Source organism: Rhinatrema bivittatum, chromosome 4 (genome assembly GCF_901001135.1).
Source record: "Rhinatrema bivittatum chromosome 4, aRhiBiv1.1, whole genome shotgun sequence".
NCBI lineage: Eukaryota > Metazoa > Chordata > Amphibia > Gymnophiona > Rhinatrematidae > Rhinatrema > Rhinatrema bivittatum.
In genome coordinates this window covers 367220112-367247442 of record NC_042618.1, presented here as the reverse complement: position 1 = coordinate 367247442, position 27331 = coordinate 367220112, and the positions used below count along the sequence as shown (strand labels likewise).

At 43.2% G+C, this 27331-nt stretch overlaps 1 protein-coding gene across 11 annotated transcripts in view; it reads left to right on the top strand.

Moving 5' to 3' along the window:
• IQSEC1 (IQ motif and Sec7 domain 1) overlaps positions 1-27331 on the top strand; it is a 1385758-nt gene that overhangs the window by 1207571 nt on the left and 150856 nt on the right. Inside the window, exon 1 of one of the 11 annotated variants that reach the window (XM_029600822.1) lies at positions 13661-14017. The exons of 9 other annotated variants lie outside the window; for them this stretch is intronic. In XM_029600822.1, coding sequence (XP_029456682.1) covers positions 13953-14017 — 65 coding nt within the window. In that variant the 5' untranslated portion in view covers positions 13661-13952. Of the gene's footprint in view, positions 1-13660; positions 14018-27331 lie in introns of those variants that run through there. One more of the 11 variants, XM_029600823.1, reaches the window with a different exon arrangement.

The window sequence follows — 27331 nt, the reverse complement described above, 5'->3', positions numbered from 1 at the left end:
TCAGATATTAATTTAGAAGGTAATTTTCATTAGTAAGCATGTCAGAACATACGCGCATAAGACGTGCATCTAACGTTATGCTGTATTTTATAAACATTCTAGCGGCAGTCATACAGTTTATAAAAAAAAAACCCAACACTGTGTATCTCTGTCTCAAAAGCACATGCATAATATGTGTCAATACAAGCACATTTTTTTAATGCGGGGATCCACATAATTTATGCACTTATTTTATAAAAGTACACATATTTTCTGTGGGAAATAATTGTAAGTTGTGCATGTAATAACTCCTTTTATGCATGGAGGCAGGTATTTTTTAACATATACTTGTACTCCGCTTAGGAAAATAGCTGAGTGCGTTCTTTTAATCACCAGTTCACTGACAACTCCAGCAGTTCACCCTGACCTCCTGTCCAAAACCTGCAGACAAAAGACAAGTGCAGCTTCATTTCCACGACTTGAATAGAATGTGTAAAAGCATGACTGTACGCTGTGTATACGCACCACTTGCAAAATACTTGTGTGTCAGGCCCTGATTTAGACATGGGCACCGTGGGCCTCTCGTGCCAAATTTTAATAGGCACTGGAGAGTTGCCACTCCTGCCATACCGGCTCCAGGATGGTAGCAGCGGCAGCAACTCAACTTTAAATAATTTAGTGTGGGGCTTCCTGCAGCCCTCGCACACTCATGGGCCCTGCAGTGCCCCACTCCTTTCCTCTCTCATGGGCTGTTACCTTGGAAACCTGTGTCAGGGGCAGGGCACTTCAGGACCTGTCAGCGCAGAGCTTTCTGTAGCCCTCGCACACATGTCAGTGTAGCCCTCGCACACGCTGACATGTAGCCCTCGCACACATGTCAGTGTGCGAGGGCTACAGAAAGCCCTGCGCTGAATTTTTTTAAATGTTGAGTTGCAACTGCTACTACCCTGGAGCCAGCACTGCTACAGCGGATGAGCAGTATAGACCGGTGAGCCTGACTTCAGTGCTGGAAAAAATCGTGGAAGCTGCTTTAAAGAATAAAATCATAAAATATTTAGATAGACATGGTTTAATGGGACACAGCCAGCATGGATTTACCCAAGGGAAGTCTTGCCTCAATCTCTTACATTTTTTTTTTTGAAGGAGTGAATAAACGTGGCTAAAGGTGAACCGGTAGATGTGGTGCATTTGAATTTTCAGAAGGCGTTGGACAGAGTCCCTCATGAGAGGCTTCTAAAAAAAAAAATTAAAATGTCATGGGATAGGAGGTGATGCCCTTTTATGGACTACAAACTGGTTAAAAGACAGGAAACAGAGAGTAGGATTAAATGGTCTGTTTTCACAGTGGAAAAAGGTAAACAAACAGAGTGCTTCAGGGATCTGTACTTGGACTGGTGCTTTTTAATAATATTGATAAATGATCTGGAAAGGGGTATGACAAGTGAGGTGATCAAATTTGCGGATGACACAAAATTATGCATAATAATTAAATCTCAAGCGGATTGCGATAAATTGCAGGAGGACCTTGTGAGACTGGAAGATTGGGCTTCCAAATGACAGATGAAATTTAATGTGGACAAGTGTAAGGTGATGCATATAGGGAAAAAGAACCCTTGCTGTAATTACACGATGTTAGGTTCTATCTTAGGAGTTACCACCCAGGAAAGAGATCTAGGCATCATAGTGGATATTACATTGAAATCGTTGGCTCATTGTGCTGTGGCAATCAAAAAAGAATGTTAAGAATTATTAGAAATGGAATAGCAAATAAAACGGTGGATGTCATACTGCCTCTGTATTGCCCCATGGTGAGACCACATCTTGAATACTGTGTACAGTTCTGGTCACCACATCTCAAAAAAGATATAGCTGCACTGGAGAAAGTGCAGCGAAGGGCAACCAAAATGATAAGGGGCATGGAACAACTCCCCAATGAGGAAAGGCTAAAGAGGTTAGGGCTGTTCAGTTTGGAGAAGAGAAGACTGAGGGGCCTAGAATCTTGGGGTACCTAGAATCTTATGTGATAGCATGGGCGGGAACGGCAGCAGTGTTCGTTGAAGAATTGTATGCATCTCGCTGAGAAGAGAAGAGGGAGGGAAGAGCCCTGGGAGACTAGGTGTTTCCTTGTTTTCTCATCCTGATGTGGCCTGTTTTTTGAAGGAAGTGAAGCACCTTAGGCCTCCCTTGAGGTTACCAGTTCCATTGAGGAGTCTTAATCTGGTGCCCTTCGTTCCGACCACTGCGTAGTCTTTCCTTACGGTTGTTGACTTTGTGTTCCTGGTGGCTATATGTTCTGCGCATTGGATTTCTGAGCTGCAGGCCTTGTCTTGCCAGGAGCCATTCCTTTGGGTGACTCTGGGGATGTTACAGCTGCGTACTTTTCCATTCTTCTTGCCCATGGTAGTCTTGGACTTTCATTTGAATCAGTCCATCCCCTTGCCATCCCTGGATAAGATCAGGGATGTGGAGGAGTTTCACCTTTTGCGCTCCTTGGATGTTAAGCGTCTTGTCGTGCAGTATCTGAAGGTTTCTGAGTCTTTTCGAAAGATGGATCGCCTATTTGTTCTCCATATTGGGAATAAGCAGGGTGCTCCAGCTTTGCAGGCTACCATAGCTTGTGGATGCTGGAAAGCTGGTGACTTCTCAGGTTAGGGCTCAGGCAGTGCCATGGGCAGAGGTTTGTCTGTTGTCTCCCGTCGATATCTGCCGAGCTGCGACGTGGTCCTCCTTACCCACTTTTTCCAGGTTTTATTGTCTGGATGTGCAGGCCTGGGAGGATGCAGCCTTTACATGTGCAGTGTTGACTGGTCCACGGGCAGCCTCTCAAACTGTTGGGGAGTAGCTTTGGTACATTCCACTGGTTCTGAGTCCATTTGTCTACATGCTAGGAAATGAAATTACTTGTCTGATAATTTCGTTTTCCTTCATGTAGACAAATGGAGTCAGCTTCCCGCTTTCGGCTGCCACATGAATGTGCCAATAGTCCTCTTGTGGGGATCTGGATCCCAAGGGATTACTAGTAAGTGTTCATCCAGTCCCTAGCTTGGGGTACCTAGAATCTTATGTGAGTTCAGTATTTATGGTTGGTTGAGTACAGTTCTGGTTACCTGTTTTTAATCATGTTTTTAATCAAGATTTTTCCTAGTCTGTCCACAGTTGCTTTTGAAGAGAATACTGGCAGGCTGGGGTCACTGCAGGGTTATATATACTGTGACGTCTGCTGGCAGGGGAGCATAAACCCACTGGTCCTGAGTCTATCTGTCTACACTAAGGAAAATGAAATTATCAGGTAAGTAATTTCTCACATATATATATATATATATATGTGTGTGTGAGAAATTACTTATTTATAGATAGATAGATATAGATATAGTACTCCTGGGGAAATTCTGTCAAAAAGTTTAAAATTCTGCGCACAAAAACTTCAAATTCTACAAAATTCTGCAAACTTTATATTGGTCAAAATAACACAAGTTACATGACAGTCTTTAAGTAATAAAACCAAACCGTTGCAACTTGAGGTACTGCAAAATAGCAGATATGTCTTACAATTATTGTTAATTATTTATAATTAAAAAGACTTACCCGAGAGAGTGGTATCAGAAAGATGTCAGTGTGTTCGCAGTCTCATGAGCTCTTGCCCTTACAGGGCTACAGCCCCTCTCTTGACTTCACCACTTATTAATTACGTCATTTACCTACTCTCTTCAGGTTTGTCAATTGATATTACGTTTTTATAAAGTGCAAATGTGCCTCCCTTAAAATCCCTAGAAAACCCGTATTTTGTCATCTAACATGCCACAACTAATTATTAAAATCTTATATTTTGTTTTATGCTTATCTCTCAATAGTAGTGCTGTTATGTTTCTTCGCCGTGTTTCATCACTGCTTCAAATGAATCGCCCGACATTGGCCATGTTTCGGCGCACTCCTCGCGCCTGCTTCAGGGGCTACCGTTCCTTCACAAACTCTATTACAAAAACATAAATCTATAAATACCTCTAGAACAATATCTATATATGTCTCACTCTACTGCGGCATTAGTACTCACGATTCAGTGTGACACAGATCCCTTCTACCGTGTTGCCTTTCAAAAATGGCGCTCAAACGCTATTCTTCCGTCTCCACCGGATGTCAGCTGTTTTATACCCGAACCTCAAATCCAGAACTAAACTATCCACTACAGAAAGACCGCCCAATCAACTTCCTTATTAAGCCCAGCAGGGGCAATTGTGTTCAATTTAAAAATCCAACGCTGTTCGCGCTGTAGTAAACACAGGTTTAAATCCCCTCCCCGCTCATCCTGCTCAATACAGTCCAAGACCGTACTATGTAAAGTTTCAAAAACATGAGATTGTTCAGCGCAATGCTGAACCAATGGAGCTTCCATCCTTCCTCTCTTCAATGCGCTTTTATGCTCTATTAGGCGTGTTTTTAATGCTCTCGTGGTTTTACCCACATAAATGAGCCCGCAAGGACACCAGATGGCATATACAACATTTCGTGAGACACAGGTGGTCACTCTAATAGGTTTAAATTTTTTTAATTTCTCAAGAGGAATTTTTATGTTGGAATGAGCAAGTGGGCACATTGCACACGACCCACACGGGAAATGACCATTCCCTTCCTCAGATCTAATCGCCGAAACTTTAAAGTGTGACCTGACCACCTGATCTTTAATGCTCATTCCTCTTTTGAAGGCTATCAAAGGCTGAGTTATAAACTCATTGTGAACCTGTAATACGTTCCAATGTCGTCTAATGCTCTGCACTATCCCATTCACTCCCATAGAATATGGTAATACACATGTCAACCTATTATTGTTTGTGGATTTTTGTCTCGATTGCAATAGATATTCTCTATGATTCCATCTAGCTCGTTTATAGGCTTTTCGGATTACCCCCAACGGATAACCTCTTTCCATAAAACGCTGACTCATCTCTCCTGCTCTCGATTTATATTCTTGAACTGATGAGCATAGTTTCCTCAGCCTTAAAAATTGGCCGAAAGGAATACTATTGCGCAAAGTTAAAGGATGACAGCTAGAGTATTCTAGTAATGTATTTCGATCCGTTGGTTTCTGAAAAATCGTGAAACAGAATTTATTGTTATCCAAAGAGATCCTTATGTCCAAAAAAGGAATTGAAACATGATCATAATTATAAGTAAACTGCAATGCCTGTTCACAGGAATTTAGCCAAACCATAAACTCTTGAAAGAGGACCTCAGTCCCATGCCACACTATGAAAATGTCGTCGATGAAACGGCGCCATACTATGATATTATTTTTGTATGGAGAAGTCTCTAACCAGTGTGCTTCAAAATGTCCCACATACAGGTTAGCGACACTGGGGGCCATGGTGGCCCCCATTGCCGTGCCACCAACCTGTTGATAATAGCTTTGCTCAAATAGAAAAAAAATTTTTTTCAACGCCAGAGTGGCTAGATCTATAATGAAAGCTATGGGAGGGCGAGTAGATGTTACCTGTGCTGTTAAACTGTCCCTAAGCACCTCTAGTGCCGCATCCTGCGGTATATTTGTGTACAACGACACGATATCTATTGTGGCTAGAAGCACACCGTCTAAAGGGACATCTAAAGTCTCCAAAAATTGTATCAATTGACCTGAATCCCGAACATAAGAGGGCAAAGATGGTACTAAAGGTCTCAAAAACGTATCAACGTATTGCGAGAGTGGCTCCAGAAGCGAACCCTTAGATGAAATAATGGGACGCCCTGGCGGGTGTACCAGATCTTTATGAATCTTTGGGAGGTGGTAAAAGGTTGGTACCCTAGGGTGTTCTACCTTTAAAAACCGGAATTCTCTCTTAGTTAACCAACCTTGCGCAAAAGCGTCTTCCAACAATTCATCAATTGAATCTTTCAACTGTTTGGTAGGATCTGCTTCCAGTTTTTTATAGAACTTCTGGTCAGCCAGCTGTCTCAAAGCTTCCTCTCTATAAAAATCCCGGTTCATTACTACCACTGCACCACCTTTGTCGGCACTTTTAACCACCAGAGATGTATCTCTCTTTATTTCTTGCACCGCTCTCTGCTCTTGTATTGATAAATTCCATTGGCCCTTTTTGATGTTTACCTGCGTATTATCAATGTCTTTTTGCACTAACTTTGCAAAAGTGTGTATAACGGGATCCATATTGCCAGGAGGGCACCAAGTTGATTTTGGATGTACTACCGACTCATCAGCGACAGTTCCTGGTGGCTGTTGGGCAAAAAATAATCGTAATCTAAGATTTCTCAGAAATCTTTGGAAAAATTTATTTATTTCAAAATGATCAAATTGCACTGTAGGTACATAAGTTAAACCTTTTTGTAGTACTTGGATCTGTGCTTGAGTAAGAGGACGTGAGGAGAGATTAATTACTGTGGAGTCGCTGACCTCCCTTTCCCTTGAGAACGGGTCCATCGTTTCTGTGGTCTCTGTCCTACCGGTGGGTCTTGAGTATGAGGATGAAATCTGACCTTGCGGTCTTGCTTTACCTCGGAAAAAGGGACAGCGGATTGCCCACCTGTTGGTATCACATTTTGCCCCCGTGATGTCTCTTCACCAGAAGAGTCATCTGAGCTTAAGTCAAAAGTTTTTTTCTGGCCATACGATCTTTTAACTTGTGGATTCATCCAATAAAGGTTCCATTTAAGAAAGGTTCCATTTATTATTGGATGAATCCACAAGTTAAAAGATCGTATGGCCAGAAAAAAACTTTTGACTTAAGCTCAGATGACTCTTCTGGTGAAGAGACATCACGGGGGCAAAATGTGATACCAACAGGTGGGCAATCCGCTGTCCCTTTTTCCGAGGTAAAGCAAGACCGCAAGGTCAGATTTCATCCTCATACTCAAGACCCACCGGTAGGACAGAGACCACAGAAACGATGGACCCGTTCTCAAGGGAAAGGGAGGTCAGCGACTCCACAGTAATTAATCTCTCCTCACGTCCTCTTACTCAAGCACAGATCCAAGTACTACAAAAAGGTTTAACTTATGTACCTACAGTGCAATTTGATCATTTTGAAATAAATAAATTTTTCCAAAGATTTCTGAGAAATCTTAGATTACGATTATTTTTTGCCCAACAGCCACCAGGAACTGTCGCTGATGAGTCGGTAGTACATCCAAAATCAACTTGGTGCCCTCCTGGCAATATGGATCCCGTTATACACACTTTTGCAAAGTTAGTGCAAAAAGACATTGATAATACGCAGGTAAACATCAAAAAGGGCCAATGGAATTTATCAATACAAGAGCAGAGAGCGGTGCAAGAAATAAAGAGAGATACATCTCTGGTGGTTAAAAGTGCCGACAAAGGTGGTGCAGTGGTAGTAATGAACCGGGATTTTTATAGAGAGGAAGCTTTGAGACAGCTGGCTGACCAGAAGTTCTATAAAAAACTGGAAGCAGATCCTACCAAACAGTTGAAAGATTCAATTGATGAATTGTTGGAAGACGCTTTTGCGCAAGGTTGGTTAACTAAGAGAGAATTCCGGTTTTTAAAGGTAGAACACCCTAGGGTACCAACCTTTTACCACCTCCCAAAGATTCATAAAGATCTGGTACACCCGCCAGGGCGTCCCATTATTTCATCTAAGGGTTCGCTTCTGGAGCCACTCTCGCAATACGTTGATACGTTTTTGAGACCTTTAGTACCATCTTTGCCCTCTTATGTTCGGGATTCAGGTCAATTGATACAATTTTTGGAGACTTTAGATGTCCCTTTAGACGGTGTGCTTCTAGCCACAATAGATATCGTGTCGTTGTACACAAATATACCGCAGGATGCGGCACTAGAGGTGCTTAGGGACAGTTTAACAGCACAGGTAACATCTACTCGCCCTCCCATAGCTTTCATTATAGATCTAGCCACTCTGGCGTTGAAAAAAATTTTTTTTCTATTTGAGCAAAGCTATTATCAACAGGTTGGTGGCACGGCAATGGGGGCCACCATGGCCCCCAGTGTCGCTAACCTGTATGTGGGACATTTTGAAGCACACTGGTTAGAGACTTCTCCATACAAAAATAATATCATAGTATGGCGCCGTTTCATCGACGACATTTTCATAGTGTGGCATGGGACTGAGGTCCTCTTTCAAGAGTTTATGGTTTGGCTAAATTCCTGTGAACAGGCATTGCAGTTTACTTATAATTATGATCATGTTTCAATTCCTTTTTTGGACATAAGGATCTCTTTGGATAACAATAAATTCTGTTTCACGATTTTTCAGAAACCAACGGATCGAAATACATTACTAGAATACTCTAGCTGTCATCCTTTAACTTTGCGCAATAGTATTCCTTTCGGCCAATTTTTAAGGCTGAGGAAACTATGCTCATCAGTTCAAGAATATAAATCGAGAGCAGGAGAGATGAGTCAGCGTTTTATGGAAAGAGGTTATCCGTTGGGGGTAATCCGAAAAGCCTATAAACGAGCTAGATGGAATCATAGAGAATATCTATTGCAATCGAGACAAAAATCCACAAACAATAATAGGTTGACATGTGTATTACCATATTCTATGGGAGTGAATGGGATAGTGCAGAGCATTAGACGACATTGGAACGTATTACAGGTTCACAATGAGTTTATAACTCAGCCTTTGATAGCCTTCAAAAGAGGAATGAGCATTAAAGATCAGGTGGTCAGGTCACACTTTAAAGTTTCGGCGATTAGATCTGAGGAAGGGAATGGTCATTTCCCGTGTGGGTCGTGTGCAATGTGCCCACTTGCTCATTCCAACATAAAAATTCCTCTTGAGAAATTAAAAAAATTTAAACCTATTAGAGTGACCACCTGTGTCTCACGAAATGTTGTATATGCCATCTGGTGTCCTTGCGGGCTCATTTATGTGGGTAAAACCACGAGAGCATTAAAAACACGCCTAATAGAGCATAAAAGCGCATTGAAGAGAGGAAGGATGGAAGCTCCATTGGTTCAGCATTGCGCTGAACAATCTCATGTTTTTGAAACTTTACATAGTACGGTCTTGGACTGTATTGAGCAGGATGAGCGGGGAGGGGATTTAAACCTGTGTTTACTACAGCGCGAACAGCGTTGGATTTTTAAATTGAACACAATTGCCCCTGCTGGGCTTAATAAGGAAGTTGATTGGGCGGTCTTTCTGTAGTGGATAGTTTAGTTCTGGATTTGAGGTTCGGGTATAAAACAGCTGACATCCGGTGGAGACGGAAGAATAGCGTTTGAGCGCCATTTTTTGAAAGGCAACACGGTAGAAGGGATCTGTGTCACACTGAATCGTGAGTACTAATGCCGCAGTAGAGTGAGACATATATAGATATTGTTCTAGAGGTATTTATAGATTTATGTTTTTGTAATAGAGTTTGTGAAGGAACGGTAGCCCCTGAAGCAGGCGCGAGGAGTGCGCCGAAACATGGCCAATGTCGGGCGATTCATTTGAAGCAGTGATGAAACACGGCGAAGAAACATAACAGCACTACTATTGAGAGATAAGCATAAAACAAAATATAAGATTTTAATAATTAGTTGTGGCATGTTAGATGACAAAATACGGGTTTTCTAGGGATTTTAAGGGAGGCACATTTGCACTTTATAAAAACGTAATATCAATTGACAAACCTGAAGAGAGTAGGTAAATGACGTAATTAATAAGTGGTGAAGTCAAGAGAGGGGCTGTAGCCCTGTAAGGGCAAGAGCTCATGAGACTGCGAACACACTGACATCTTTCTGATACCACTCTCTCGGGTAAGTCTTTTTAATTATAAATAATTAACAATAATTGTAAGACATATCTGCTATTTTGCAGTACCTCAAGTTGCAACGGTTTGGTTTTGTTTCATAGTAATATAATTGAGGTTTTTGAGCCAGCATATATTTTGAGTCTTTAAGTAATTACATTTTAAATTAATACAGAAAAAAGTTATTACTTAAAGATTCAGAATTTTAAATATTTTGAGCAGAATTTCCCTAGACATTCACTGTAAGAGTGTCCCTTCCACTCGCTCTCCCTACTCCCCTGGCCACTTTGCCTTCTCAGGCCCCAACTCCTCCACCTGCCAGTAACTCTCCACTCCACCTCTAGGCTCAACCCCTTCCACTCTATTGACAGTCCCAGAGTTTGACCTCGTTCTTAGTACTGCCCCTCACATAGGCTCCCTCTGTCCCTCCCTCTCTCACACACATGTTCCCTCTCTCTAATACACATACACACACCTTCATACAGGCTCCCTCACTCTCTCGCACACACACACACATCCCCTCATACAGGTCCCTCTTTCTTGCATACACACCCACACAAGCTCCCTTTCTCTCTCACACATACATCCTCACACAGGCTATGTCTCTCTCTCACACACCCCTTCACACAAACTCTGTCTCACACATACACAATCCCTTCACCCAAGCTAGCACCCTCACATACACACGATCCCTTTTTCATACACACAAGCTCCCAATCTCTCACACATATGCACACTCCTTCACAATCCCTCCCTCTGAAACCCACACTCAAGCATCCCCCCATCTTACCTCCCATGCTCTCTCTCACATCCTCCTGCTTTCTCTCACTCTCCCTCCACACCATCTCCCCTCATATAGACTTCCTCTCTCTGAAACCCACACTCAAGTATCCCCCCACTCTCACCTCCCATTCTCTCACACCCTCCTGCTCTCTCTCTCCCCTCCCCCCACACCCCCTCCCCTCATATAGGCTCCCTCTCTCTCTGAAACCCACACTCAAGCATCCCCCCCGCTCTCTTACCTCCCATGCTTTCTCTCACACCCTCCTCTTTCCCCCTCCCCTCCCCCTCTTCTCTCTCTCACACACACATTCTCTTTCACCAGGCCCTTCCATCTTCACCGAGATAGGAGCACACTCCGTTTGCGATACATGGGGGCCTTCCATCTTCGCCGTGAGCGGAGCACACTCCATTCACAGCACACGGGGGCCTTCCATCTTCACCGTGAACGGCGCGCCGGGGCCTTCATCTTCACCGAGAACGGAGCGCATCCTGCGGTACACGCAGGAAGCGCTCCGTTCGCAGCATGCCGGGGTCTCCTCTGCTATTTTCTGTGCAAAATTTGGCAATTCTGTGCAGGGGGAGAATTCTGCACAAATTCTGCGCTCCACAGTAGGGCAAAATCCCCCCAGGACTAATATATATATATATCCAGTAAAGCAAAAACAAAAGAATGGCACATTGCATTTCAAAATATTTCCCTCAAACATAAGACTGTATGTTGGCAGATAATATGGTTGTTATGGCCACTGGCTGCGGCCACCCATCCGCGGCGTCAGGCTGCCTCCAAGGCTACCACTGTCATGGCCGCCGGCCGCAGCGGCCTGCGACTGGGGCTGAGCACTTACCGGCGGCGTCGGACCGCCTCCGAGGCTCCTGCAGGAGCAGGCAGCCATCTCCGATGCTCTCTTCGCAGTCGTTGCTGCTGCTAGGCCTGGCCGCATGGTTCCTTCCCTGCCTGGCAGACTCTTCCCCCTTCGGGTCTGCATAGAGCCACGCACACGGCTGAAGACTATATTTAAAGGGAAGTTGTCGTGGCTCCTCCCTGGGACTCCTCCTTTAGTTCAGGTATATAAGGTAAGGTCTGCTCCTCAGGCCTTGCCTTGGTATCGTGGCTTCTTGTCCATTTGGTTCCTGAGCTCCGAGTTCCTGGTCCCTACTGTTGTCCTGCTTCGGTCCTGTTCCAGTACTTCTGTTTCCTGCTTCTTCTCTCTCGTTGGACGGATTCTCTTGGTTTGACTCTTGGACCGGCTTCCGACCATTCTCCTGGCTTGTCCTTGGACCAGCTTCTGATCATTCTCCTGGCTTGACCTTGGACCGGCTTCCGACCATTCTCCTGGCTTGACCTTGGACCGGCTTCCGACCATTCTCCTGGCTTTAACCACTGGACCGGCTTCCGACCATTCTCCCGGATTCACCATTGGACCGGCTTCCGATCATTCTCCTGGCTTTAATCACTGGACTGGCTTCCGACCATTCTTCAGCCTCAACTCCTGGACTAACTTATGACCTGCTGGAGGCGCCAGCTGTCTGGATTCCACAACCTGCAGGAGGTGCCTGCATCCAGACCTATCTTCAGTCTTCAGCGACTCACCTAAGTCCAAGTGAGCCAGGTCCCTACAGGCTCCTCCTGGGGGGACCGCGGGCTTCCAGTGGCGAAGTACCTGTTCAACTGCTGCTATACCTGGCCTTGCCTTCCAACAGTAGGGACCTAAGAGGGTTGATTCTCTCCTAGGTAGCGCTAACCCTATCTCGGACTAAGGGTCCACCTCCAGGTCCGTAACAATGGGAATGCTGAATTCAAATCCTATCAGGCTTCTAATCATGAAGATAAGGTGGTTTCCTTCTCAGGTGGACCTCAAAGGACTGGGGAAATGCAACCAGGAAATCTGGGACTGCCGTCCGGGTGCCCCCTGATATGGTGTATTTTACTGAACTATTACCCTTATAAGAAACGTACTAGTTGTGAGACCTAAACCTGGAGACTTTGCCAAAAAGCAAACTCCAGCAAAAAAAACAAAAAACTGTTTCAGTCACAGTAAAATATTGAGCTTCTCCGTCTCTAACCTGGCATGAATTGGAAAGGACACTGTTCTTTAAAAGACTTTTTCCTTACAGTTGCCACTGCCATGGCAATTGCTGTCACGTCTAACTAAAATAAGAAGTGGTTGGAAAAGAAGTGATTTTACTGCTTCTTTGCAGACTTCTCCCATTTTGCCAGTGCATTTCCAGCTAACTTCCCTGTACCAGAGAGAGAGGGTGTGGCTGCGCACACAGTCCCGAGTTTAAAATCTCTCCTCCGGGGCTGGTGGATAAACAGTTGTTCTTTTCATCTGAAGAAGCTTGGAAAATCGAAGACAACTGTTTTAACTATTAAAGGGCCATGAGAGCAAGGGAGACGGGATCTGCGAATACCATCCTGGTTGTCCATCACTTGGGCTGGACGTCTCTTTGTGCACTTCTGTTTCTTGATGAGTTTAGCAGCGGGGCAGATTGCCCTGGCGTTTCTCGGCTTTATTCAGCAGGAAACGTTGCTGTTTTTTTTAATGGGTCACGGTTTGAAACTTCTATTGTGTCTGTCGACCTGAGAAAAAAACCTTTCTTTCCTCCATGCTTCCCTGCCTGAAGAAGCGCTAGACAAAGAGAGCAAAACAAGACGAAAATAAAGAGTAAATAAATACTACAAAGAAACGCTCTTCTTGCATTATTAGCGAGGGTCACTGTATCTTTAAGAGAAGGGGGGGGGGGGGAGAGAAACACGTTTGAAAGGCAAACAGAAAGCTGGGTTGCCACGAAAGCAGGAGTCTGTGGTCCTGGTCCCCTCCTTCCCCCCCTGGCTGGCAGGCAGGCAGGCTGCGGGAGTCCGAGGGGGCTGCCTGGGAAGAGGTTCCCGTGTCAGAAGCAGGGAGGCGAGGCGGAATACCAATGAAGAGCGCCTTTCATTCGCCGGGGCTGGGGGCTCAATGCATCTATTTATAGAGCTGCCAGTGCCTGCTCACCCCTCCATCACATGCGAAGGCTCCCGGCGCATTCCTCGCTGCCTGCGCTCTCCACTGCCGGCCTGCCTGCTGTTGCTGCTGCTGCTGCGGATTTTTCCCCAGCTGACTGGGGGGGGGGGGGGTAGCTTTTTTTTTTTTTTTTTAAACAAATCTGCTTGGTTGTTCAGATCAATTCACCACTCCCAATTAAGTCATTGGTATTCCCTCCCTCACACTGTTGGCGTACTTCTCTCGTGGAATATCTTTGGGGTTTTGTTTTGTTTTTCCCCTGAGCCGGACCTCACTTTGCTTGTCTTCTCCCGGACCCCTGATAGAGACGGAAGAGGATCCCCGGGGGGGGGGGGGGGTCAGGCCAGTTGGTGCTGTCAGAAGGTCACTGTGGCCTACGCTTGGGATGTAAAGGCTAGCAGAAGGGGGAGGCTCTGATAGCAGCTCTGGCAGCCCTCCTGCTGGTCCTCTCCCGCCATGTGGTGCTTGCACTGTAACTCAGAAAGGACCCAGTCTTTGCTGGAGCTGGAGCTTGACAGCTGGTAAGCGATTGTAGCACATTTTGGTATTTTTAAAGTGCCTTTGCACTGTGGTATAAGCTGTTAAACATTGGTCATTTCCTCTCTCCCCCCGCCCCCCCTCAATTTTGTTCTTTCAAAATATAATGGCAACATCCTGGATATTTTCTCGGCTTGTTCTGTTGCAGGGTTTTATATGCAATGTCCATAAGCACAGCTGGCAAGGTAGCTCTGATCTTGACTCTCACTCAGCTTGCCTTACTTTCTTCTGGCCTCTGCTGGTTGTTTTCTATCATCTTTTAACAGAAATGCAGTTTGCAACTCATGGTGCATTCATTTGGTGGAAATTAATTAAAATTTCTTGTTGCAATTCATACTTCCCCACCATTACCTCAGGTTGTGGTATAAAAGGAAACAGGTTATGGAGAATATTTACAGAAAATTTAAAAAAATACCTAGGTGTGTTTATGTCTGTATATGGATAGATATAATGTGTGTGTAGGCATGCTTTAGACATTTGCATTGCACAACTGTTAAAGGTGCCTCAATATACATTCGGTGAATGTGTAACAGCAGTGCACATATTGAAGGGTCTATGTTCTCTTATTCACTGGAAGAGATGCTGTTGGCATGCAGTAGTGAAATATGTGATTGTGGAACTGGCTAAAACAGTTACAGCTGTATTAATAATGGCCATTGGCATTTAGTCTAATGTGGAAATTCCTTTTAGAGTTTTAATGCTTATTCTACTTTGTCTGCTAAAACATTCTGGCTCCAAGTGCCATGTGATGTTTATTTTGTAGATTTAAGCCCAGACTGTTAAGAAGATTTGGTTTGGGAAATGAAAATTGTTTTTGTTTTGTTTTTTGGCATCTTCTATTTACAAATGAGGCATAAAATCAGTAGCAGTAAATAACCTATGCAGGGCTGCCACCAACCTAAGTTACTCTGCAGTATTTATAGCAGGTATACTCACACAGGGAGCCCTCTTATGTAGATTATATTTTCTGTCTTCCAGTCAAAAGCCAATATGTCAACTATACCACAGCCCCCTTTGTTATGTGTTGCTCTTGTGTTTTGGTGGTTTTTTTGTTTGGTTTTTTTTAAGGCTTCAAGGGAAAACATTTTTCAGTGTATTCCAAGTCAACCATATTATAAACTTAGTGAAATGTTGTGGCACACCCTGTTGGTCCCAGCCTACAAAAATGGAGGTCTCTGATCTGTCACACAATTCTAAAAACACAATCTATAATATCTTAAACCAAAAATGGCTTATTTACAATGGTGCCGTATTTCTTATACTCACTTGCAAGTGTCTGCGGACAGATTTAGAAGATTCAGATTGCTCCTGAGTTTTTAAGTTTAGACTGAAGTACTTCAGATCTGCTATGACATAGCTGCCGGACCCCCAATAACATTTTCCCCCGGATTTCACCTTCCCTGCCTATGCTAATCCTGCCACTGTGAGCCACATTGGGTTAACAATGGAAAGAGATCTGATGTCACAAACTGGAAAGCTTTATGAGTAAATGTAGAACTTAGGAAGTAATGTTTTGGAGTATTTTTAAAGGAAGAAGCACAGCAAATTTGGTGGATGAAGTCTCTTTCTTTTTTTTTTTTTTAAGACAAGGGAAGGGACACGGTTGCATGGATCCTAAAACTTTATGAAGTAGCTTATTGTAAAGCTTGAGAAATTAATTAAAGTTGCTCTGAAACACTTATACAGCTATTTTAAAATGGATGTCTTTGTTTTAGAATAATTGATAGACTTTATGGATAGAAATGTGGCACCTTGCCACAAGCAGGTACATTAATATTTGAGAAATTGCAGATGGGCTGGCTATTACATAACATAATGTAAAGTATTTTCTGCTATTAATGAAAATCCTGTTCTTGCAGGATCTGCTTGTGCCACTCGTTAGTGTAATTGTACTCTGGTATAAGTTTAGGAAGGTAGGAAGGAGAATCAGGAAAAATGTGAGGCAATGCTATTTTATTGTGAGGGTAGCTATTTTATTTTATTTTTTGAATAGCTAGCCCAGTGGAGAGATCAGTAACCAAAGCAGTGACTCAAGAATCCTGGGCAGAGAGGGTGGGGGAAGGGCAAGGGAGAGTCATGATGCAATGAACGAGTAGGATGTGCTGTGAAACAGTAGATAGGGGCAACTGGGTAGACTTGTTGGTCAAGAGGACAGCTGTGTTACTATGTTGTGCTTATCTATACATGCGGGATACACCATCGTCATCTGCTCAGTTTTTAAAATGGGGCTACTCTTTTTTTTTTTTTCTCTTTTGTTAGATGGCTCAAGTTGATGTAGCCTCCTTCAGGATTGACCCCCTTATCTTAAGTTTGTAATGATCGCCTCTTCCTTCTCTTTCAATGAATGAGTTGATCCTGTCCTCTGATGGACAGTTAGGTGTTTCAGGCTTCAAAACTGGTACTGCTTCAATGGCCACGTTTTTGTGGCAATTTTGTAAACAAGAGCATTTATTACTTCTAACTTCCGCTCTTACGTGCCAGTCACCCTCTCAATTAAAGCTGCCTCCTTGCTATTTTACTGCTCTCTCTCTCTCTCTCTCTCTCTCTCTCTCTCTTGGCTTTGTTTTCTAGTTCTGATTTTCCATTCTAATCCTCGAAAATGCTGATGTTTGTGATACTATCATGCCTTGCAGTTTTCAGTCTGTCCATTAAATAGGCAACTCAGCAGTGTTGTGTGCTTCTATTGGCTTTAATCATCTTTAGTCCAACCTTTATAACGAAAAATTGTTTTTTGTTCATACCACAAACTCACACTTTGACTGTGAGTAAGGCAGATTTTGGGCACATTGATTTACTCAGAATCCATGTTTGGAATTTAGCTCGGTATTTTCTATATTTTTTAAATTCTATTTGTGCGTCCACAGATGTTATGTTTTGCACCAGCACACAGCAGTTTTCAAGTGGAATAGGATGTTGCATGCATAGCAAAACCTTGCTTAAACTTCTTCTTTCAGTAGGTTCAATGGGGATTGTTGCCAAACAACATTTTTAATCATCTTCCTAATGGCACGCCTGCCAGGTCTGTTAAGGGCATCTACATTCCTTGGGCAGATCCTTAAAGGAACTGCAGTCCTCAAAATATCAGCTTGCCAGGTTTTTGATGCTATTCCAACATCTATTATTTTCTTGAGAAAATGTGATTTTTTTTTTTCATTTTCTTAGAATGAATTATATGGGGCAGCCCGATTGCCCAATGGCAGCTCCATGCATCATCACATAGAAGACCTGGGTTTGATTCCTATCTAGTGTTGGGGCTGTGGATGCTGAGAGTCACTGTGCAAATATGAAAGGGTAAATTTTTAGCTTTATAGTGACCTCATATAGTGCCACTAGAGGCTACAAGCTTTCAAAATTAAGCTCTAGAAGGCGCTAGGGCTTTTTAAATCATTGGTCACTATAAAAGTTGATGATTCTTCAATCTAGAGCTATCATGCACTTATCTGTATAATAGGTTGGAGTCCACCTTTAGATGGAACTTTTGAGTGGTCCTAATGTTGCCAGTCAATGTACAGTCCACAATCAGGTCGAGCCAGGCTTTGTGATGAAATGTCTTATTCTGTCCGACACTGCAATGTTTCAGAGGACGCTTCTTCTTCAGGGAAACAAAAAAATGCTTGATGCCAGCGAGATGGAACTTGTGAACAACTTGGTCTGTGCAGAACAGTCAATGCGTTATTGAGACCGGGACTTCGTTAACAGTGCGCGGTCATTGATGGACTCATCTGATGCAGTAGGTAGACTTTCTTTACCATGCATCGTTAACAAAGTCCCGGTCTCAATAACACATTGACCGTTCTGCACAGACCAAGTTGTTCACAAGTTCCATCTCGCCGGCATCAAGCATTTTTTTCTTTCCCTGAAGAAGGAGTGTCCTCCGAAACATTGCAGTGTTGGACAGAATAAGACATTTCATCACAAAGCCCGACTCGACCTGATTGTGGACTGCACATTGACTGGCAACATTAGGATCACTCAAAAGTTTGACCTAAAGGTGAACTCCAACCTATTATACAGATAAGTGCACGATATCTCCAGATTGAAGAATCATCAACTTTTCTAGTGACCAATGATTTAAAAAGCCCTTACGTCTTCTAGAGCTTAATTTTAAAAGCTTGTAGCCTCTAGTGGCACTATATTAAGTCACTATAAAGCTAAAAATTATAATTTACCCTTTCATATTTTCATAGCTGGATTTAATATATTTTGCTATTTATTTGTTCCTAGCGATACCTGGATCTTTATTTTATTTATTTATTTTTTTGAGAATCACTGTGCAGCAGCAGCAAAAGCTAGTGGAACTTGAAGGGCTCCATAAGAAGCCCTGGTGTACAGTCCCCATTGCTGCAATGCCTGGGCTAGGTGAGCTGAACATAATTGCAAATGAAGGATCATGGTGTCAGATTCCAGCCCTAGTTCAGAATGAACTGGAAGTCCAAAGAAGCAAAAGGGAAAATTACCAAGAACTTCCTTGCCTCCTGCCCAACCCCTCACCCCCCCAAAAAAGAAAACAAAATGACATACACACAATTGGGTAGTTTTCAAAGGAAAATGTAAATGTAACATACTATCATAGCAATTTTCAAAAGCCCATTTACCCATGCCAAGTGCATTTTTTCAGGTTAAATATATTGACAATTTAATAGCACGTACTACAGCAATTTTCAAAAGGCTTTGAAATTTGTTTGGCTGGCCATGCTTCCTGTATAGAAAACTTTCTCCTACCAAAGGTCATTCCTGAACTGAATGCTATATTTAAAACTTTTGCTAAATTAGGCTGGTGTTAAACCCAGAAATATCTACAGCTGCTAGATCTATAATGTAGAAGTGCCAGATTCAAAAGAACTCTTACCAACGTCCAGCTTTTATTTCTCCTAAGTAATAAGATTAGAAATGAAAAAGGGGACTCTTTCTGGTTGTGTCTTTTCTAGTTGTTAAGAGGACAAGTTTTAAAGCTCTTTGCCCAGCTCAAAATTGCCCTTCTGAAAATAGGAACAGATTCCCATTGCATACACTCATTCAGCTGAGTTAAAAAAAAAAAAAAAAGCCATTCCCTGGGTGCATGCCTAGAGGAGGGGGAAGTAAATGGTACATCCCCCATTCTACGACCCACACCAACCAAAAGTGTGAAAAGTCTGGGGGCAAGTTTAGCACACCGAATTTGTGGCTGCTCATTTTTGAAAGGGAAACCCTAGATGGGTAAGTTTCCCTGTGAACATTAGCTACAAAGCATGCTGGCGAAAAATGCCTGTGCTCATTGCAAACAACGCGTGCTGTTCTACACCATTCCCCCAAGTCTACTCTACAAGCAATGATCATTGCTTGTAGAGTAGACTTGAGATTCAGCCGATTTTCTAATGGCCTACCCGCATAGCAACACTTCGAGCTAGCTGGCGCTTAAGTTGACTGGCTCAAGTGCTGCCTTCAGTGGATACTGGAGAAATGATATTGGCAGTTGATAGGATTGTCCATCAAGTAGACTTCTGTGTTATCTCTATTTTTCAGTAGGGCAGCCCCTCTTTGAACCAGTATCTAATTATTAGTTTTTTAATATTTGAAAAATATGGTGTATGCAGTGGATTACAGGATGCTGATCTACAGTGTATGCAACCCATGAATAATTTTGTTGTATTTCCTTAGTGGGTTCCAAACAGAAAAAAGTTTAAGAACTTATTAACTGCACAGTAGATCCATGCGAAATTGTGGATTATTTTTTCCCCTCCATTTCCTTCAACTGTGATAATAATCAGCAAAACATTCCTGCAGCTTGGAAACTTTCCATTGTGGTCTTTCTCTGCAAGTTTCATTTATTCTTGAACTGCTGTTAGATGACTATCTGAGCTGTTTTCTGGCAGGTAATAGATTACATTTGATGCTTTTAAAAAGTGTTTCATCCATTGCATATGCCTGGTGAATCAGTGCAGAAGGAATATGTAATGTGTGAAATATAATAGCTTTTGGATAGACTAAAAATAGCAACTGGATGTCAGGGCACACGACTATCATATGGAAAATGGTTCAGACTGTGTTCGTCTTGTAAATGATGGAATCAGATACATCTGATGTGTATAAATCCAGTCAAGGAAAAAAAAAAAGCCTTTGTGCTATTATACAATGCACATAACAACATATCTTGGCTCTGACTTTTGTCAGGATGCAAAATATGCCTGGAATAAATATCTGAAAATTCACTTTTTTGATCTGCAGCATGATAGAATTATCAAAGAGAATCACATTTTTTATATTGAAAGGTGCTTTTGGCCCTGTGATAGCTGGAGGCCATACAGTCGCTAGAGCTTTCTTGAACAATGGAGCATGGCATTTGCAGTTTTCAACTGTTTCTTTCAAGGACAATTTTCAAAAGCCATGTACCCAGATAAAATGGCCTGGCTGAAATTCGTCTTCTTCCATCTGGCTGAAAGTACACATGAACTTCCAGGAAACCTGCGAGGGAGTCAAACCTTTGATAACGGGGAGATGGGGGGTGGGGGGGAGGGGAGCTAAGAGGAATGCTTGGCGGATAAGACAAGAGCAGCAAACTAAATTCTTTTCTTCGGTCTTCAATTGTCAAGGTTAGGGCCAGAATAGAGGAAACAACACCAGACAAGGTACCTGGCCCGGATTTGACTTCATGTTTTATTCTAAATCACAGGGAAACAGAACAATGGTTACTTCACCTTTGGTAATTATTTAAGATCTGTAACAAATCAGACGCTTCCTAAGAGGCAAATTTTAAATCGCCCGCATGCGTAAAATACGGGGATTTCGCGTGATGCTGGGCCATGCGCACATTTTAGAAGGGGTCTGGCCATGCGCGTAACCCTCGTTACGCGCACAAGAGCCAGGCTAAAGAAAAGGGGCGGGGCTTGAGGCACCCGTACAGCGGCCATTTGCTGCTATGCTGGGGGATTGCGTGCCGGCAGGCTGCTGGCGCGTGCAACTTACTTCAGGTCAGCCCTAAAGAAAGTTGTGAAATAAATAAAAAGAAGGAGAAAGATAGGAATTAGAGGCTCGGGAGGAAAGGGGAAGGGAGGTTAGAGTAGGGGGTAGGGAAGTTCCCTTTCAGTCCGGAGCGGACTGGGAGAGAATTGGGGAAGGCCACGATGCATCACCTCCCGAAAATTGTTTTATTCCACCCCCCTTGAGCACGCTGCCCCAGATTTTATAACGTGCACATGCCAGGTGGCGCATGCACATGAATGCATGCACGTATGTTTAAAAATATATCCCTGTGGTTGGAGTGCTCACATAGGGCTGGATTTTAAAAGCCCTGCGCGTGTAAATCCAGCTGGATTTACACGCGCAGGGCACTCGCGCGCCGGCGCGCCCATTTTGTATAGGCCGCCGGCGCGCAAGTCCCGGGGCTTCGTACAAGGGGCGAGTCCGGGGCAGGTTGTGGGCGTGGTGCCGGCCCGGGGGCGTGGCCGAGGCCTCCGGACCAGCCCCCGGGTCGGATGATGGCACGCCAGCAGCCCGCTGGCGCGCGCAGATTTACACCTGCCTTAGGTAGGCGTAAATCTGCCGACAACGATAGGGGGGGTTTAGATGGGGCCAGGGGGCTGGGTTAGGGAGGGGAAGGTGAGGGGAGGCGGAAGGAAAGTTCCCTCTGAGGCTGCTCTGATTTTGGAGCAGCCTCGGAGGGAACAGGCAGCGCGCACCGGGCTCGGCGCGCGCAGGTTGCACAAATGTGCACCCCCTTGCGCGCGCCGACCCCGGATTTTATAAGATACGTGCGGCTACGCGCATATCTTATAAAATTCAGCGTACTTTTGTTCGCGCGTGGAGCTTCACCTCCAGGATCCTCGGCAGAGTCTCAAGAAGCCAGGATCTCTTCAAGATTTATTTTTTGGTGCCCACAAGTATTACATTATACCGTTATTGGAAGAACTTCACTGGTTGTCTATTGTGCCAAGAATCAGGTTCAAGCTACTTTGAATTTCAGAGCTCTACATTCAGGTCTTCCCCATTATTTGGCTGATCTACAGATCCTCTGTCAAACTCGGAGGATACGTTATACTTTACAACAAGAACTGATGAGGTTACCTCACCAGTGAAAATTAGGATGGAACATACATGGCAGTCAACATAGTTATCAAACTGCTTGGCTTTGGAAGACCTTAACCTTAGATATTTGATTGGAAATTGGTTACATCCTGGATGTACCCTCAGGCATTTGAGATTAGGCTGTTTGTTTACTATCTTGAATGCTGAATGATCTACCTAGGAGATCTTCTTACAATTTTATAGTAGGAAGTATGCTTTATCACTTTTAATTTTATTTAGTGATGGGTTCTATTTACTTTTTAGAGTAATTGTTTGTTATCCCTGCTATTATATAGTACATAGCCTACTAAGTGGCATTTTAGCAAGTGCATTACATTTTTAGCAACATGTGCACTAAAAAATGTAGCATAAGCTGTAGTGCACAGGCCTCAAACACAAGGTTAGTAACAGAGGAGATGAGTATGAGGTCACAGTCAAGTAAGATGATGGGGGGGATATAGAAATGGTATTTACAGTGGGTGCACAACCCAGTAGGAATTTGAAAGGAATTAATTAATCTGATAGGAATTTGATTAAAGGAGGTTTCTACAAAGCCTTGAATATGTTGTTTTGAAGCCATAGACAGACAACAAAGTGCCGACTCACTAAATAATCGATTAAGGCTGAAATGTGCCAATTTTTAGATCACAATTGCAATCCAAGGGAAAGGAGCCCGGTACAGATATTTTCTTGAATGTTTCCCATCTTTGGATCAATGCCAGTGGTCAAAATGTTGCAATCTATAATCAATCCAGATTAAAAAAAAAAAAAAAAAGAAGATATGATGAAGGATTGGGATCCAGAAATTAGTCTAAAACTTTGATTTTTTTTTCATCCTAAAATACAGCTGCAGTTGAAGCAAAACAACTTGCCAGGCACCTCTTTGAATTAAATAGTAAAAGGAATATATTTACAAGAACATGTTTTCTGAAAATAACAGTTTGATTGCACACCTTGTTCTTTTTAATTTGTCTTGCTGGTTTGCAAGATTAAGTAGCAAAATCTCAGACTCTACATTGATAAATGTATTCCAACAGCAATCAGAATGTGGCTAATGTGTCTAATTATTGTGAAAACCTTCTTTCTATTTAAAAAAAAAAAAAAAAAAAGCACTCCCAAAACAAAATAACTCTTGCATACTGTATACACCTTTATCTAATTTGATTTTATCTGCCTTGAGCTCTTATTGTAAGATAAACCCAGTTTATTGTTGGGAAAGTATTCAGAGTAATAGGACGTCCAGAGTAATAGGACTGACTCAAAGCACTTTGTCAGTCAATGAAAGAAAGTAAAATTATAAAGAGGGATAGAGTGAGGGAAAGAAAATAGTATAGAGGGAATAGGGTATTGGAGAGAGATTTTCTTAAGAGAATGCCTAATGTTGACCAGGAAAATAGTGAACTAAATATAGTATCAGAGAGAGACGGGAAAGGATCTGGGATAGAAGGAGTGGGAGTGGATAAGTTGTCCTGGATTTTGACTAATTTGGTTGCAACCTCTAGAAAAAGGCAGGATAGGTTAAGAAAATAATGTAGGCATTAAAATGTGTATTCCAGTTTCTATACTGGCCATTTATCTTCCCATTCTGAAAAATATATCGCCCGAATTTTCGATGGCCTGCACGCGTTAAAACTAGGGGTTATGCGCATGGCTGGGCCATGTGTGCATTGAGCACATTTCAGAAAGGCTCAGCCACACACGTAACCGCTGATACGCGCAGAAGTGCCAGGCCACTGAAAAGGGGCGGGCTGGGGGGGGGGGGGGGAGGCGTAGTCTGGGTGGGGAGGGGCGGGGGCCGGCTGGGACAGCCCAGGGAAGCGCATGCAGGCAGCCGGTAGGTAGGTAGGGGTTTGGTGTCAAGGAGAAGAGGGGAAAAGGTAGGAAGGCTAGGTAGAGGTTTAGGGAAGTTCTCTCCCAGACCGCTCCTTAATTGGTGCAGACTGGGAGGGAACTGAGGAAGGCTTACTTGCATCACCACGAGTTGGTTTCTAAAATTCCCCCCCCCCCCCACGTGTGCGAGTCCCGACCCGTACACACATGCACATGCGTATTTTAAAATCTGGCTCACATGTGCGTGCAGGAACCGTATTTTATAACATACGTGTGCCGACGCGCACATGTTATAAAATAGCCATGTCTATGTGTGCATGCTGGGAACTGCGTGCACATGGACGCCTACATGGTTCTTTTAAAATCAACCCCTAAATGTATAGTTTTGTAGGACTTCCAGATCTTGGACAGAGTCAAGAAACAGGATGCATGATATTTTATTCCATGTTGTCTGCTGGTACACAGTGAATCTTGGGATGAGATATGGGATACAGAGCAGCCATCAGATGTTAAAAATAGTTAACTGAAGAAGGGATGAATCGGAAATTTACAGTGGCTAATATTCATCTTCTATGGTGTTATAGCCTAGAAATAAAATACATTACTACATAAGAAACAATGTATACCATGTATTTGTTGTAATTTTTATTTTCTTGTTAATAAAAAGTTTAACTGATAAAATAGTGTTTGTTTTATGTATCCATGCATCCTACCCATAACTGCTAAGTCAAAAGTATATTCCAGAATTCTTTAGGAAATGAAGTAGAAATAAAAACATGAAATAGATTGGTTACACCAGAGGTTTAAGCATTTAGAATTGCTACAGAAGAACGAGGTGGGTGGATGCTTATTCAACCAATCACCTTCAAATGTGCATGCTAAGTGAAGTGTCCACACCTGTGTTAAATTGTACTGAGTCACATGATGACAGGATAAATTCAGCAGTTCTTGTTGGTTCTCTCCAATGGGAAGTGCATTTCCAAGCAAAGACCCAACCATGAGCCCCAAGCAGCTGTCAAAAATACTCTGGGACAAAGTTGTGGAAAGGTACAGATCTGAAGGTGTGTATATATATGTATGTATGTATATATATATATATATATATATATATATATATCCCCATTAAGGATTCCCTTGCAAAAACGCTGACTTTCTGGAACACATGCCTTCAAAAAATTCAACTCCTCCTCACCAGCCTAAACCTGGTACTAAATTCCGGCAAAACTGAACTCCTGCTCATCACCTCTGAGAACAGCACCTTTTCACCAACACAAGACACACCAACAATCACACAAGTGAGAGACCTAGGAGTCCTAATTGACAATCGCCTGAATTTCAAAGCCACCATTAACAAAACAACCAAAGACTGTTTCTACCAACTACAGGTGCTGAAAAGAATTAGACCTCTTTTCCATGCCCAAGATTTCAGAACCATCCTGCAAGCAATCATTTTTTCAAAATTAGACTATTGTAACACCATCCTACTTGGTCTTCCCGCTTCTTATACTAAACCGCTTCAGATGGTACAAAATACAGCTGCACGAATACTGACAAACTCCAGGAGAAGGGATCACATAACCCCCATCCTAAAGAGCCTCCATTGGTTACCTATACACTTTAGAATTATTTACAAAGCCATCCTTACCACATACAAAAATATCCACCTACTGGCTCCCATCGACATACAGATCCCTCTCCAACTACATAATTCAACAAGACCAACAAGAGATGCATACAAAGGATCGCTACAGGTACCACCGTCCAAATCTACCAGACACATCACACTAAGAGATCGGGCATTCTCTACAGCCATTCCACCGTTATGGAACTCCATCCCTTCAAACCTCAGACTTGAAACATGCATCTCAACCTTCAAAAAAAGACTAAAGACATGGATATTCACACAAGCATTCCCGGACTCAAACTGATCTACCTTCCACGCCAATCCTTACCTTCACATACACCATGACTAACCTTCTTGTTTGAATTTTATATTATTTTACACTATCGTTACATGTTTGAATTAATAACCTGTCCTTTCTCTTCTCTCTCTGCCAAGTTCTAATCTCCCTGTTATTTGTAACTGCCTTTTTCCGCACCATTGTTTTAGTTTTGTTTACGATGCACACTTGTTTTAATGTGAACCAGCATGATGGGACTGCGTTCCCAAATGCCGGTATATAAAAACCCTAAATAAATAAATAAATAAAAAATATATATATATATATTTCAGAGTCCTTGAATATCCCTCAGAGCATAGTCAAAACTAGTATTTAGAAATGGGAAGTGTATGGCACCACCATGATCCTCCCTAGATCATCCATCCCTCCAAACCGAGCAATCAGTGAAGCAACCAAGAGCCAAGTGGCAAGAGTTGCAAGCTTCCATGGCCAAAGTGTGCATGTGGCTACAAGCCTGGCCTGTAAAGTAAGGAGGCAAGAAGGAAGCTACCACTAAAGAAAGCCCACCTTGAACCCTGTTTGAAGTAGGCAAAGTATTAGGGATGTGCATTTGTTTTAAAATGAATGGTAATTCAAACCACCCCTAGATTCATCAAAATGCTTTAATAACACATGGATAACGCCCGCGCTAAGAAAAAGGGGCAGTTTATGGAAATTTAAGAATTATCGCACCACACGGTAAAATACCACTTCCCATTGGTAGTATGGTAAACTTTTCGCACCCCGCGATAATTCCTATTTTGCGCTGAGAGAAAGAGAGAGAGCACCTCTGGGGAAGCCTTCACTGTATGCAACTATTTATATGACTATAGGAGGGGCATCCAATAGCTCGAGGTGAGATGGTGGTGGTGGTGGTTTAGGGTTTAGAGGCCAGTTTTACATGCAGAGTGAGACGTATGAACAACACAGTACACCTCAATGAAGATTTGATGTCATTTGGAGTGAGGAAAGCCTCACAAAGATGCCATTTCTAAAATGCCATTTCTACTATGCAGTCCATCAAGTTAGAGTAAGATAACAAGAAAGGGCCCGGCCATGCACATCATAACCCCTGATACCGAAGTGCTGGACCAGAAGAAAGGGGCGGGGCGGGGGCGTGGTCTGGGCAGAGAGGGTGGGGCAGGGTGTGGACCAGGACAGAGACATTAGATGCTGTCCCGGGGAAGCGGGCACTGGCAGCTGGACAGCGTATGGAAGATACGTTTGCTCCGGAGGAGCAGTAAGCATGAAAACTAAAAAATAGGGGATAGTTAGGTATAGATTAGGGGTTGGGGAGGAGAGGGGAAAAGATAGGAAGGGCTAGGGTTAGGGAAGTTCCCTCCGAGTCTGCTCCTTAATTGGAGTCAACTGGCAGGAGACTGGTCTAGGCCCGATAATGTCGCTGTGCGTACTTAATAAAATCCCCTCTGCGTGCACGAGTCACAGGCCGCCCGAATGTGTGCAAGCAGATGTTAAAATCTGGCGCAT